Raw genomic sequence first — 15,888 nt, forward strand, 5'->3', positions numbered from 1 at the left:
TCCTCCTCTCTCTCCATCTCTCCACTTCCAGCACCTAAATCTTATCAGTATCATGCATTGTATTGGCTTGAATGCTCGAGGCACCATGCACTCTTAATTTCTCCACTGCAGTCCTTCCTCTTCCACTATTGGCCAAGCTTACGTTGCCTCTGTCTATCACCACCCACATGAAATCCCATTCAACACTACCAAACCAATAACCAATAACCATATGCAGTTTCTTGGATTGGACATGAAATCATCTTTCAATTGTTAAAGATCAAGGCTGATATAAAAAAATCTTCATGCAAATTCACAAACTCATAAATAAATAAGTTTGCATTTGTTATCTATCTCTTGATCATTCCTTTTAGATCCAATGCAACGACCCTTTGCTTTTTAGTCTTCAAAATCTATTTTATAGTTTCTAAAAATGATTTTTTATAAGCTTTTTGACAGTCTATATCTTATACATAATTTTTTTTCTCCTTATGTTCTATATAATGGATATGAGACCTGTTATTTCTTCATTTCTTTGAGCCATTGAAGAAGTTTTTTTAAGGTATTTAGCCATTTATTTTCCTATATACTTATTATGTTCAAACTATTTCATTTAGAAGAAAAAAAAGGAAGAAGAGAAAAATCTTCAACCTAAAAGACAAGCAACCAAAGATAGCATATGAGGCCATAAAAGCTAAGGAGAACACCTGATTTCGAACCTTGGAGATCAATGATGAAATGGAAGAAGGTGAAACGGACTCGGGAGATTAAAGTTCTTAGAAAAAAAGCCTCTTATGATTTTCCCTTCTTTTCCCTTTCCTTTTCTCATGTAAATGAATCAGCTAGTCATGCGTTGCTTTGCTTGAAAGTTCATTCAAGCTTTACTTTGTAATAACTTGTTGTTAAAGTATAACTCGGCAGATTTGTGTAATTTGGTTTACTCATAGAAATTGTTCTTATTAAACGGATAGCATACGTTTTACCGGCAAAAGAGCCAGCTAGATTATTCTGGAGGACGACTCGGCCACTGTCATCGGTGAATTCAGAGGGGATCGAGGGGTGAAAGCACAGACCACTTCTTGATCTGCGACATAGTGATGATGATAAGAGATGGAGGGGCCATCCAGGCCAAGCATGTATTTAGGGAGGCCAAAGAGGACGGCCGATTGGGTGGTTGCCTACGCGGCCCACCACTCGGGGTATACCCTTTGGTCGGAAAAGGAGCTGCCATTGGCACTCCGCGAGTTGTTGTATTTTGACCTTATTGGTGTATTCGTACACGCACTTTGAAGCACCCGCTTTCAGCAAAAAAAAAAAAGAAAAAAAGAGAGATGAGATCTGATATCCTATCTCGCCACCCATCCTGCCATCCAACCATGGTGGCCGGTTCCATCCTCGACAGTTTAGATTACGCTATTTGTGGATAGCGACTTGATGGTTGGAATAGTTATCGAGCGGTGATTGGATATCTGTAGGAATAAATCCATATTATTTTTTTACCCTCCACAGTTATAAAACGAATTTTGGGATTTGTACTCCACCTCGGAGCTCCAAGGTGATGATTGGCTTGTGTTATGGGCTAAAGCAGTCATGCTGAAAGGTGATTCGCGTACAGTAATCTGCTTGGATCCAGAGGCACTGGCGCAAGAGTGGGTTTCACCCCTTGCTCGAGACATCCGAACATAATTAGTGGCGATGTAGTCTTTCAAGACAAGCATGTTTATTAAAAGAAGCTAACAGGAATACGGATTAGGTGGCCTCGTATGTGGCTGCTCACTCCGAGAGCTCTCTAGGTTGAGAAGAAATTACCTAAAATACTTCGTGACTTATTATTATTATTATTATTATTTTATTTTGGATGTATCTATGAATTATCTGCGGTAGCAAAAAAATTCGCTGCGGTCGATTACGGTACTTCTCTTTCATATTAGCTGCTCCTTTACATCACAAACGTGCATGGCACGTGCAATATCTGATCGGCACATACAAGGCGACCTTGAGCTTCCCCATTCCCGTTCGCCCTGTTCCCTTTCTTCTTATTCGAGTTCCGTCCGCCTCTGCTCCTTCCCCACTCCCTAAAATCCTAGGGCGGCATCGTCGGAGCCAGTGATCGAGGATCGGTCTTAGGAGCGTGATGGCTGGGATTGGTCGATCACCCAGGATTGGGAGCCCGTCGTGGTCCGCAAGAAGCCCGAACGCCGCCGCCAGAAAGACGAGAAGCCGTCAATGCGCCCGACGCAGTGGGGGGACATCGAGAGCATAAAGAAGTGTACGCCTCGTGATCTTCCCTTTTCTCTTGTCGCCATGTATAGGATTTATCTTTATCTCTCTTCTGTATGCTCCTTTTCTGTCTAAATTAGTGAAAGATTGTTTGGGAATTTTTTAATAGATGTAATGAGTTTTCCCTGGGTTTTGAATGATTCTTTGGACAAATTTCTCATGTCCACACACAAAAAAAAAGATTTCTTTTTACCTGATATTCAAAAGTTTTGGTTGATATTTTCACTGTGTTGTTATTTCGAACTCTTCTCTATTTTAATTAAGTCTCTGTTTGGTTGCAAGAGAAATGAAAGAAAAGATGGTACAGCACTGGAGAAAATAATAGAAAGAAAAGAAAATTGAGTATTTTCTTCCATTCATTGAAGCAAAGATAGGCTTCTCTCCTCTAAAATAAAGGGGAAGTTGTTGAACTATACTTATTAAAAATTTAAAGGAAATTTGTAAAGATTTCATTTGAGAAAGGAGATTTCACAGCATTTCGCCTCATTTTTCTATCCTAGTCCAAAAACTTTTCTTTTTATTTTGGAAATGTTTATTACTTTTAGCTCCACAATCAGTTGTGGTTGGATACAGACTTTGCTCATCCTGCCATTGAAGTCCTAAATTTATACCATCATGAAATTTTACATGCATTTGTCTTTTGAAGTATCTTGTTTTCAGTATGCCCCGGGGATCTTTATCACCTCATTGTTAATGCAAGTAGATATTTATGCTTTTACATCGTAGGATCTCAGTTGAAAGAGTTTTTTCGGCTAATCAATTCAAGAATTTTGTTTTCTTTCAATGGTTTATTGCTTGTGCACAGTGTATAGATTTTTTTTTTGCAATAATATTTTTTAGATAATATTTCTCATGTATCCAAACTTACAAATTCTGAACACTGGAAATGGTGAGATGCTATATGCTTATGATGTTGTGAATGTTCTCTACTTTGCTTCTGTATATTAGGCATTTTCATATATTGCGTTCCTTTATAAAATAAGCCAGTATACGAGATGAGCTAAATTATTTAACAAGTGTGAGATCAAGAGTTTCTAAATTTACCTTCTTTCTTTCCGTAGCTAATGCTGGTACAAACAAGGCGCTTCTAGCAGCCAAACTTTAAACACAAGGAGCTGGATGAGGATACAGAGAGTCTCTCTCGTAATGCTTTTAGTTAGTAGGGAATATATTTACCCTCATATTTTTGGTTATTTGATACTGCTTTAGCATCTGATTGCAGATTATTTTTTAAAATGTGCAGTTTGCATCCTTTAATAACATCTTCTGCTTTTGTTTTTCTCCGACAGTCAAAATGCTTAAAGTTGATTTAAAAAGAGGAGGAGAAACAGATTGGAGAATCACCTCAATTCGCTTTTCTTTGACATGCTAGGATCTTATCCCTTGTTGCTAGAGAATTCAGCTTGTTTCCTTCATGCATCCATATTCTATTATATAGGGATTCGTACATAACTTTTCTTTTTTTTTTTGCAAACATCAATAATTATTTTATTTTCCAGTCATATGTGAGTTGTCATTATAATCTGAAGTATTACTTTCAAAGGTCTGAATAACCATGATGGAAAATTGAAATATGCTATGATCGAGTTGTCAATTGTATTATTTCCATATCGTTAGCATCCAACATCTATGCACCTTTTCTTGTTTATTCTGTACAAACAAATAACCACCCGATTGCAAATGATTTGAAGCCATAGAATCTTAATTAATTTCAATATATAGAACATATGGACATTCAGGGATCATGATAAACTATTGGAACAGATGTTCTCAACTTTCTAACTTGACCTGTGTTGTTTTTTCAGTGGAATCATAAGAACACATCTTTTTATTTGTTTCATGAAGACCTCGAATGAGTGTTGGAGTTGAGTCTAATCTATGAATATACACCATATGGAGTTTGATGTGCATTGTAACAGTATATTTACAAATTGGGCATGTGAAGAGTGGGTTACATTAAAGATGGAATTATATTTTATATTATGATGGAAGAGGCCTTGAAAGACATCCAATTGCAAATCATTTATAGCTCTAGTTTGACTAGTCTGATTTCAGCAACAAGCTTGATATTAGTCGAAAGTGTTATTTTTGATCTTTATACAAGTGTGCCCAGTTATCCTTATTGAATGGAAGATAAGCGTAGGAGTTAGTGTGCTTGGCCCGATAAGATTTCAAAAAAAATGATAGTGGATTAATTGTTTACATCTGTTCATGCTCTCATACAGGATTACAACACAGTCTTTGATCGAAATTAACACTAATTGGCATCTTAGTCGTTTGAGACTGCCGAGGCCTTTTTTTTGAGGAAGTCGAGGACCTAATCATCCAGAGAACTGCAGCTTTTCCCTCTCACCACCAATTTGCTGAAGTTATTTCAAGTCAGGAGATACTTAACATGGATTTCTAGTTATTTCTCTAATTGCATTTCTTGGATTATTAGTGATTGATAATTGCTATTCGCTGCTTCGCATATACTTAATAGAATTCTTTTGAAAAAAATGACTTAAATCATGAAGATTCTCATATCAACACATTCCAAGATATTGCTCTGTTAATAAGGTGAAACATGGTTTTAGAATCCTAATAATTTGGCAATTCCATATATTCTGAATGTAAATGTATGAGGTCATAATTAGGATTTTTATCTTCATCCATCAAATGAGCTGAAATTGAACTTTTTATTATGCTTTTCTCTAGTCAAAAGAGTATCACGTTGTCACTTGTTAAGGAAATACAGTCCTTAATTTGTGAGAAAATATTGGACTGGGAATTGTTCAAGTTGACAGTATAGAACTCTGAAGCTCAGGGTTGCTAGATTATGTGTGTAAGTTTGTAAAGGTGATTACCTTGCATTTGAAGGTTGTAGTATTTTGTTAATGCACTTTTGTTGTCTTGTTCAGCACTGGCAGCAAGTGTGGAGCTAATTCGCCATTTGAAACATCTCGAAAAGGCAATTTGATGTCCAATGGTGAATTCAACTTTTACACCCAACCACACAACCCCTTCCCTGCAGGTCCTGTATGAATGGAAGGGAATCTCCTATCTCTAGGAGCAGCCCAATGTTATTGCACTTGTGTTAGGGTGCCTCATCACAAAATACAATGAACCCTTTACAACAGTTAGGTGTGGTGTAGGAAGGAATATATTCTATATTTCAATAAGCTATAAGCATTTATGGTTATCTTCATTGCTAAAGAATGGGGCAAAATATGCTAATTCCATCACATACATCCCATAAATCAGCAAATGCATGCTTCTTACCAATATGGTTTTCGCTTTTCCCTAGCATCTCAAGCAATGAAATATGGAATTTTGCTTTCAAATGTCTTGGGATTGTCTGGAAGGCACAGAATTCCATTTTGTATGTAAAAATAGTGCATTGTCGAGTGACAATATGAAGAGTAACTATGTTTGGCTGCATCAAGTTTTTTAGTTATCGTTATATATATTCTCATCATTGTCATTCTGTTGAAGAGGAATTATTGTCGATGCTTTCTTTAATACTCTGTCTAGTTGCAAGCTCACATGCTATAAGTAGGGTGAGTGGTACGGCAGATCTAAGTTGGAACTAGTTAAAGATTGGATCCTGTGAAGCTGGACTAGATCTCATTCAATCCACTTAAACCCCTAGCTACGACCTGTCTGATCAATTAGAAAACAAAATGAAGAAGTAGAATATAGCCCTTTATCAATGAAAGGTGTCATACAGCAATTTAGTGGTAGCATCTAGTACTGAAACATGCATAAAGACAGATATCAGCATTTGTGAAGTCCTTAATGCATAGTTCTCCGGCCTAAGAATTCACAATAAATTTACAATCAACATCTTGAAATCTTAAATGTTTCTACTTCCTCCAAGTAATCATGTCCCTCATCATTTTCTAGCCTTGGTCAAATGAAAGATAATTCTAAGCAACCAGCCGGTTTTCAGGTTCACCTGGTGAAACTGGTAATACCCTCAAGTGCTTAAGTTTACTGTTAAGCAATATGTGAGTCACAGTATGCTTAGAAGCCACCGTATGTGCTTTCCATATCATTCCTGTTGAGTTCATCCATCATTGGTGGGTTCTCTGTGTGTAAGCCTATGATGTACGGTACACTGTTCATTACCTACACAACCTGTGAGAGCTGTTCGCTCTAAAACAATTGGTTTTGCCAGTTGTACTGTCTAATGAATCAAAAGAACTACATGACTACTAAGCTTAAACTTCTTATCTTCCCAATTCGCATCTCTATGACCCAGGGAGTTTTCATAATTCCTACCTAAAATGCCCAAAATGCTCTTGCGTTACAGCAACACATTAGGCTAATCAGTGAGTAGAACTATACTCGAGCTACATTGCTGAGCAGAAGCCTGCCTTTATTTTCAATTCTTCTTTAAGTTTCTATTTTCTTCTCAGTTTTCAAGGCAATGGAGTTTTAAAGAATCAATGGAATCATATGATATGACAAAAGAACCCAGTGTCATGTTGCCTGTGGTTGTTATGCAATCATACCTTCTGCCTTCCGCTCTCAGCCGACCATTTCCTTGTGACTGGCTAAACTGTAAGTTTGATGTATTAACAAATATGGTATGCTTGATCAATTAAATATACAAAAGAGATTATATGATATATGGATGAGGGGATGTTCCACCTAAATCATGTTCTGTACTACCACAAATACTAGTCTAGTTGTTGATGGTTAAAATGTTATGATATTTCTGGACTATGCATTACTTAATGGGCTATTTTGCACTTATTGCATGATGGATGGAACTGCACTGATTCTGAAGAACAAATTGGCATGTCAACTAGATAGAAACACAGTGAATCTGTTTGTGGCACCGCACCTTATTATTTCTGTCCAGGCATGGATCTCTGATTCTCTATTGCTATTACTTCTGTAGCTTTGCAAAGGCGTTACTAAAATTATATGGGTGCAGACTGGTTTGGCCCTTGTTTGAGATTAGGTTCGGAAAATTGATCTCAGGCATACCTAAGTATTCATATTGGGTGCAAACTTAATGGGTCAGATCAGTTAGGATGGAGTTTCATGCTGACAAGACCCACGTACAATTATTCTAATTGGATAAGGAACTGTTTAGATTACTGGGTCCAAGCTTGGAGATGGACTTCATTGAAGAGGTTTAGTATTTGTATCCAAAACTATTCGTAAAAAAAGTATTTGCACCTAATTTTTTTTCGGCTGAAACTGCCTTGTCTTCTAGGTACTGGGAGAAGCGACAGTCGACATGCTTGAAACTTCTTACTGAAAGTAAAAAAATTAGAGCAGTATGGAATTCACAAATAGCATGTAACATGGTCAATTTGTATAAGATACCCTTAGCTGGTGGGAAATTGAGCAAAGTTTGAGCAATTTTTAGTCCCGGCATGTTGAGAGTTGAACCGATTAGTTTTATGCTGTGCTATGTCACTGTGATATGTTTTGATTGACCGGTTGAATAATAGCTATTCTTTCGATTTCTAATGCTGCGACAGAAGTGGCATATTTTGATGGCAACAATGTCCATGTTTTCACTTGAATCAGATGAACGAGTGCCAATGGAGCTGAAGAAGAATATCATGCAGGCTCGAATGGGGTAAAAGTTGACCCAGGCACAACTTGCGCAGGTATATTTTGCCCCCTTTGTTTCTTTCAGTGGAGTTGCTTTGATTTCTTTCACATTCTCAAACATCTTAAAAATGTCACAGCTGATCAATGAGAAGCCCCAAGTGATTCAAGAATATGAATCGGGGAAGGCCATCCCAAATCAACAAGTAATCACCAAACTCGAAAGAGTTCTTGGGGTGAAACTGCGAGGTAAAAAATGATGGCAAGCCAGCATGTCCTATTAGCAACCAAGTCTGTTATGAGGAGTTTCATGTATGGAGCATTTGTGTCTGTTTTTGAGTTTGTGCAGTTTGGTTTGGTGCATGAAGAAAACTCTTGTTGCTAAGGAATGTTTTTAACTCTTCTACTGTTGTTTGTTTCATCTGGAACTGGAGATCAATGTGCAGTTTATGTGGTTGTCACCTTTATGCACTGGTTCTTCTGGTTTGCAATCTGTTTTTGTATTCTTTGGTCACCAAAACAATTTGTTAGGGTTGAATCCACCAACGTCATTTTAAGGCACCCCGCATAAATGTGGATGTTGGATTTATAACTGGATTCTACTTACGTTTCTTAAATCCACATGAATTTACCGTGGTCCTGAACTGGATTTACTCATTTGATCATCTTTGTTATATATTGAAAGAGCACATCTTGTAACCCAGAAGAGAGAGAGAGAGAGAGAGGAGAGAGAGAGAGAGAGAGAGAGAGCACCCCACAATACAATTTGGATTTGTACAAGCACCATTGTTGCTTTAACATCGGTTGCCTTCGCCTGCCGAACTGACAGCTTATTCTTACATTTGTGAAAAATGACATCTCAACGTCTCTGTAAAAAAAACTTCCTAATCATAGGCTTCAGGCATACAAATATTCACGCATGGATATATAAAGTGGTCCGCGCAGCCACTGGTCGCTTGTTGCCCCTTTGTTGTGTTCACCCAGGTGTTAATGAGACGGTCTCGGAAGCTAGCTTAATAAAGTTTGGCTATACATAAGGGCGCGAGTAGTTAGGCCAGAAGAAGAGATACTGTTGGATCCCTCCTGATTTTTATTTGTTGCTGTGGACCCACAATTTTCGTAGAATTTACATTTAATTATGTGGGACCTGATTTGTAATGAATTAATTATTTCTGATTCGTTATCCCAATTGAGATTGTAAATAAACTGGGTTTCAGGTTCACCTTGCAAGGTCCTGTGCTAGGGGCGACCTTGTTGGGAAGCATTTGTCTCTCTTCTTATGCTATTAAAAGGGCGTCCGGGATTCTCTCCGGCCTTCGATGTTGGAGCAAAACCGAAATGGACTTGGAACCTTTAGATCAAGTTTTGAAGAACAGAGGAGTGATCATAATTCCGCCACATGAGTCAACCAATACGCCTTCTCACTTCTTCAAGCATCTGTGAACACAAATAAATAGAAAACTAGATTTTTACAGTAGTCGCAACCGAACAACCCTACGAATAAAAATCATATTTTTCAGGAAAAACGAAAAAGAAGAATTTTTCTTTAGATTTAATTTTTCTCTTGCATAACGAACAAACACGTGTACAAGCAGAAAAAGGGTTTTCTCAGGGGAAAGAAAACTAACCTCGGTTTTCTTTCCCCAAGAAAACCAACACCAAATCCTACCTCAACCCGGTTCATCAATCCCAACCACAGTTCAACCCATCCACTTAAGACGCTCAGTTCACCAACCCCCTATACGGTCAAGCCATCCGCTAAAGCCTCTCTTTTTGAGTTGATCTGATGGACTAGACTGTTAAAGTTTCCATGGCTGTGCACAAGCCAATACATGTCACAGCTAAACATTAGAAGAAAGAACCTTGAGATTGGATTGGTCTCATGTCATGCTACCAAATGCGCAAATATCTGACTTGCTCAGAGATAAAAACCTGCGCAAGTGCTATCCATGGTATCCAGCGCACAACAGGAATAAAGCTCAAACAAGAACTCCCCGTCCCAGCAATCATGGAATAAAAGTCTGAGTCTCTACAGCTACAACATAATCACATACTGCAGGATTAATATATCTAGAGAGGTTTTTATTCACAGGCAAACTTTGTACCAAAGCTGGTGAGGCAGATGGCAAATGCCTGGAAGGCTGAGAGTGGCTGTCGGTAGTCCATGGTAAACATGTCGTCGCCAATCTTCCCAAACTGAAGCAGCACAGTATCCTCGTCTCCAATCCCCCATGGTTGGCTGGGATCTGTTACTGCCACCAGCTGAAAATTTTTCACTGAAGCTACTGTGACCCGACCATGAAAATTCAGGCACCAGCACTGCAGATGCTTCATGCCACCTAGGAGCTTTGTTCCTCAGAACTACAGATCCCGAAGGGTTCTGTGCCTTTGACTTCACAGCATCATCCTCTGAGGTTTCTTGAGCTGAGAGGCATTGCAGGGTGCAGTGCATCCTTCTCGGTCCTCTTGATTTTAGTAGGTTGAATTTGTAAGATACCTGTCCAACCTCAAAATTACTAGATGAGACCTGAGGACTGATTTGCTTGCTGGCAAACGTCGGCTTGCTCGGCTGCTTGCTGCCTTTGCACCATTATATGGTGGCCGGCTGTCATAGATTGTAAATTTTGTCCCCAAGAAATCAGATCTGCAAGGGACATATGACAACAAGTTAAATCTATTAAGAAAGCATATCGAGTCAGCACGCTCACTTAAACTAGGGGTAAATTGGCATGCATGTAAAAGTAGTTTATATTTTAAGATAGCTATAGTCATTTATACAAAAAGAAGCAAGTTCTTCAGCATAAGCTCAAACAAGCTGGCGGCTTCTGTTTTCATGTAAAACTGGTCCAAAAACTGATATTTGAAACAGGCAGTAAGAATTCGTACATGGTGTACAAAAAAGCATACTCTTCAGCATGCATTCAAACACTAGGGTTCAACTATTTGCACGTAAAACTAGTAAAATAAAAGAATTTGCAAGATAAGCTTTGATGAGTATATGAATAGGTTGATACTCTTGTCTCTAATTTTAAAGATGAAGATATGAAACTTTATATAACTTGCAGTATACAGCATAACTGATGCGCATGAGTCAACATTTTAGCAGACTACTAGGCATATACATTCACATGTGAGATAACTGACTTTAAAATTAAATCCAGATCCCCACTTTCATCTTTTAAGAAAATATGTAGTCATTAAGACTATAATGGATGAGGCCCATGGGAGAGTCAATGGTTCAGGGCAAATTCGAGGTGGTTCTGCCAAAAACAAAACAGATGTATTATTAAAAAGTAGAATAAGATCCTCAGGGTCGAGTCACAACCCCAAGCATTTGCGTTATATATAGAGTTATAGAAATTAAGGATTTGCCAGTCTCAGTTAAACTCTAAGCAATTTTATATGGGTGAACTTATTGACCTGCAAATACTTGGACAGATGAGAGCAGCCTTTATTGGAATGAAAACAAGCCTTAAGTTCACGAGCACAAGGAGGAAAAAATTTGCCTTATGAGAAACAACTCAAACAATGATTCGAGTGCCCAAGTGGAATCTAAAGTTATTAAAGAAGCAAGAATTCTAGAATATTCCAAAGCACTCAAGGTTTTTTAGAATGGCGGGAGTGGTTGGACCTAATAGACTTCACACCATACATGGGGTGACTTCCATGGCAAAGCATCAAAAACAACAGAAAAGGTGATCTGGTAACATCTAATAAATAAATGCTGCTGGTGTTATGGAGAGATGCAATAAATATTAATCTTATCCATCCCACTGGAATCAGCGGAGCAACAGAAGATATACCACCATATGTTTCAATCTGTGCATACATAAATGAACACCAACCAGCTATGTTTGTATACACACCTCTACCAGACAGAAGATGCACACATTTTTGTGTTTCTGTGCACGCAACCTGCACTCACGTTTCAATCTAACTGTGTAGGCAAACATTCCATGCCAATTGCAAAAAATATTAAAATCAGATGCATGCTGAAAGAAGTTAAGCAGAAATGAGGAACCTCATAAGAAGTGTTTAGTTTTTAAAGCAGTAAAATAGATATCATAAACAGACATAGTTCCACTTTTTCACCAAAGGATAACTAGAAAAGAATTTGTTGAAGCAACAAGGAAATGTTGCTTGATGAGATTACAGATTCTATACAGTGCACAAGGAAGCAGAAACTAGAATGCTGGAGGCTTACCTCAACTTTCCCATATATGCCTTACTTCCTTGGGACAGGTCATCTGCATCGAGAGAGATAATATACTCAGTGTGGGCACCATGCCTAAATCTTCGAGCTGCCAATAGGAACTTCCCTTTATCCATGACTGCTGCAAGAACGAACTGAATAAGCCACAAATCCAAGAACTGTAAAAGTTGACGCACCAGCAAACTAGACATAGTGAAAAAGACAATCCTTGAACAAATGGTGAATCTCATCCAACCTAGAACATGTGACAATATAAAATCCTCCTATCGGGATCAAAATTCATCTGAGTTAAATAAATAAAGTCAGAAAAGTCAATCACATAGGTCGAGAAGATTAACAAAAAGCACGATGTAACAACACACTACAGGTCAATAAAACGTCCAAAAATCTTTTTACTACATGCATAGATGCACATATTTAGCCGCAAAAAACTCCCTATGATAGAAAACGAGAGAGTTCAGAAATTCAGAAACCATGTAACAAGATTGCTCCACCATTAAATTATCACATCACCAAGTTAGCATTATTTTACCTTTATCCATGATATACCAAGCTTATTGAACTTAAAATTGGTCTCCAAGAAACATAGATTGCCGTGGACAAGGTCCTCCATTCAGCAACTCCATGAACAGGAGTTAGCCATCTGCATAGTTTCACTGTTCTAACCAGTCCACAGATTATGAATGTCACCTTTATAAGAAGCATATTCTCACTGCCAACCATTGATGGCAGGCAATTTTATTTAAAGATTAACCAGTAGAAAAATGCACCAATGTACAAAGCCCATAGACAGCCCATTTCCTGTATGCTCATTGCAAGGACTAATACTTCAAATCCTCCATTAAAGACAATGCATTTTGTATCCCCCCATTTTCATATATGTGCATCTAATCTAAAATAACATACTTGAATTTTTCTTACATAGACATGCGCAATCTAGATACATGGTTGACTTTCGGAATAACTTCAAGGCTGGTATTAGCTAAATCACGAGCCATTACAGCACAGTCAACAAGCCCTACACATCGGTTTAGACATGTAGATCTTTAGGAGCCACCAATGCCAAGCTGACAAACCTTACAGTGTGCCATACCAGGCTATTTGAATTTAAATCAACTGGCAACTACCAAAACTACCTTATGGAAACAAAATAACTGAACCAGGAAAACAGATAATCAGCACAAAGGGAAGCAGTAGTCTTGAAAGATGAGAAAAATAGGCCGAAAAAAAGTTGCAACAGGTCCATGAAAGAAGTTGGCAATTATCCCCAGCAAAGATTACAAATGTAGCTAATGGCATCAACAGATCCAGAAAAGACAGAACCAAAACTACCAGCTACCAATGAAATCAGTAGCTGCAAGGTCAAAAACAGACAAACACTCATCAGCTTTCCCTCAAAAGTATCTTAGTTGTCCCAGTATGTAAAGCTTAAGACTGCGAAAAGTACGCAGAGTATTCCCTTGATTCCACCCCAATATTTGTGTTCTCCTTTCCTTCCATGTGGCCCAAAAGGTAGGAGAGAAAGTTCATTTCCATGGCATATTGATTTTCAAGAATAGCATAAAGAACTCTCAAATGAATATCTATGGAAGCTAGATCGACTAGTATACAAAAAGCTGGAAGAAGATTGAAGCATATGAAAGAGCCTAGCTCGAGTGAGGAATTGTATAAAGAACATTTTGAGAAAAGGGAGCAACTCGCAGAGAGATAAATGTCCCAAATTTGTTAAGTAATGCTCTCGAGAGCTTCAAGTTTAACATAAACCACTAGCCAAGCAATGAAGATAGAGATAAGCCAACGAGGTCACATGTCAAAGTATTGAGATAGCTATTTAAAGTGGCAGTAAATAACCAAGAACACAAGATTAAGGACTCCATACAATTCCAAAAGACAAACATTTGATCCAGTACCAAGCTAAACTGTTTTTCGATATAAATATAAAGAAGTAGTTAAATTCTGGCTATCATATTCGGGTGATATCTTGTGATGAACAGGAGAGGCGCTTAGAATGATATTTCTGATGAGGGTGTACCGTAATTGAGTTAAAATCTTCATTCACATTCAATTTACATAAACCGCAATCCGTCATGCAGTTACAAATATGTCAGAAACCTAAATGGAAGGCTTTAAGTTAGAATTCCTACAGACGTAAATGATTTAATACAAATGAAGTACTCGTGCATCCAACCAACCCTAGAAGTCAAAAAATTCTCAAGGGCATGCTAGCAAAGCTGTATCTCAACCATTGCAATCATCATGTAGCGTGATAAATTCTAATTTCCAAATGAAAACATCCCGGTGCCAACCAAAATTCAAATACATCAAAAGATAAAGCTTTATATTCGCAGCTAGGCATTGCAAGCATGTTCTTTTACCATCAGCCATACATAGATGTAGAAATATTGAAATAATCTACCATGAGAAGACGCATTATATTCAAATATCTACTTACTTTGTGTCAAGCCGAGGTATAAATAAAATGTCGAATTCTTCTTGTTCCTTTTTATAAAGGATTGGATCGGCGAGTCCCTTGGCCCCGGCTGCAATTAACCTCGCATTTCACATCCAATTAATCCTAACCTTCCACGATAACATATAATTATGGAAAATAAAAAATAAACCATTAATACCCGAATCAAAAAAATTTCTCACAAAATGGGAATTTTTTTTAAAAAAAAGAATGAAAATCCCCAACAAGAAGCCCCAAGATCCCAACTTTCCACCAGATCCACGCCCAAATCCTTATAGATTACAGGGAAAAAGAAATTACGAATAAAAAACCGGCAAACAAAGAGATTAAATCGGCGAAAAACCCCGGATTTACCTGTTTGAGGGAGGAAGGGAAGGTGATCCGCCCGCTCTCCAGCGGGGATCGGACGATCCCCTTGGTGATCTCCCTCCACCGCCGGCAGACGCAGGCGCAAGACACCACGTCCTTCCGCAGCGGCCACCGCTCTCCTCCGTCCTCCACCCTCTTCACGATCTCTCCCAGCAGCTCCGGCAGCATCCGCGCCCACCGCCCCTCCGCCACCGGCGCCGCCCCCTCCTTCTCCTCCTCCCCCTCCCGCAGCGGCGAGCTCCTGGCCTCCACGAACAACTCGTCCGACGATCCCGACGATCCCGACGACGCCGACGACCATCTCCTCGATTGAATCGCTCTCCGCCGCGACGCCATCTCGCTCTCTCTCTCTCAGAGAGAGAAGGCGTCTCTTCTTGCCCCTCCCCTTTGTGGGAGGGGTTTTTTTCCTCTCTCTCTCTTTTATTATTATTTTTTATTTTTCATTTATTATTTATTTAATTCTCTGATTGCGGAGGAGGGGCAGGGAGTGGGGACGCGGAGGGGGGTTTGTATAGGATACAAGAAACGTATTTGTACTGTAATTAATATTTAATTAAGTACTTAATCTGGGGTTTATTAATGGAATAGATATATAATTTTGATGGTGATATTCCCTGCCGTCTTTGACTCGCTCATTAAATTTAGGCTTGCAAAGACTGTGATCCGGTCCTGGCCATTTTGGAATCAAAGACTATTTGTTCCTCATCTTATAAGCCTTGAGGGAAAAGAAAAATGCTTATTGAGCTCTAGTGTGATGTAGTCAATGACTCATAGGCCCTCATTTGATGGGTATGGTATGGGTCATGATAACTTCCACCCTGTCTTCGAAATGGACGTGCACTGGACTTCGATGCATTCGTTGTCGAGAACTCTCTCATGTAGAGCTCTCATTGAGCTAGCTATGGTTCAGTTCGGATTCTTGAAACCTCTTGCTTATAAGAAAGAGGAGGGTCCAACTCTTGTTCTCTGTAGGGATGCTACTGGATTTGGCCAGATCCCATTACCTCCCAATCTCATTTGGTAC

General features: G+C 38.8%; 2 protein-coding genes across 2 annotated transcripts; one reads left to right on the forward strand and one right to left on the reverse strand.

Annotated features, from left to right (window-relative positions):
• Nucleotides 1–2,113: 2,113 nt before the first annotated feature.
• LOC103709467 (multiprotein-bridging factor 1a) lies at nucleotides 2,114–8,298 on the forward strand. The gene is given in 6 exon segments (XM_008794817.4): nucleotides 2,114–2,126; nucleotides 2,129–2,248; nucleotides 3,321–3,354; nucleotides 3,356–3,402; nucleotides 7,789–7,871; nucleotides 7,953–8,298. Coding segments are annotated over 6 exon segments (417 nt in total). The 3' UTR covers nucleotides 8,073–8,298.
• Nucleotides 8,299–9,344: 1,046 nt separating this feature from the next.
• On the reverse strand, nucleotides 9,345–15,284 carry LOC103709468 (tubby-like F-box protein 1). Its single transcript, XM_008794818.4, is given in 6 exon segments — nucleotides 9,345–10,140; nucleotides 10,142–10,368; nucleotides 10,371–10,456; nucleotides 12,017–12,146; nucleotides 14,478–14,565; nucleotides 14,850–15,284. Coding segments are annotated over 6 exon segments (1,128 nt in total). The 5' UTR covers nucleotides 15,201–15,284; the 3' UTR covers nucleotides 9,345–9,894.
• Between the last annotated feature and the right edge of the window lie 604 nt (nucleotides 15,285–15,888).

This window comes from Phoenix dactylifera, chromosome 11 (assembly GCF_009389715.1).
Source record: "Phoenix dactylifera cultivar Barhee BC4 chromosome 11, palm_55x_up_171113_PBpolish2nd_filt_p, whole genome shotgun sequence".
NCBI lineage: Eukaryota > Viridiplantae > Streptophyta > Magnoliopsida > Arecales > Arecaceae > Phoenix > Phoenix dactylifera.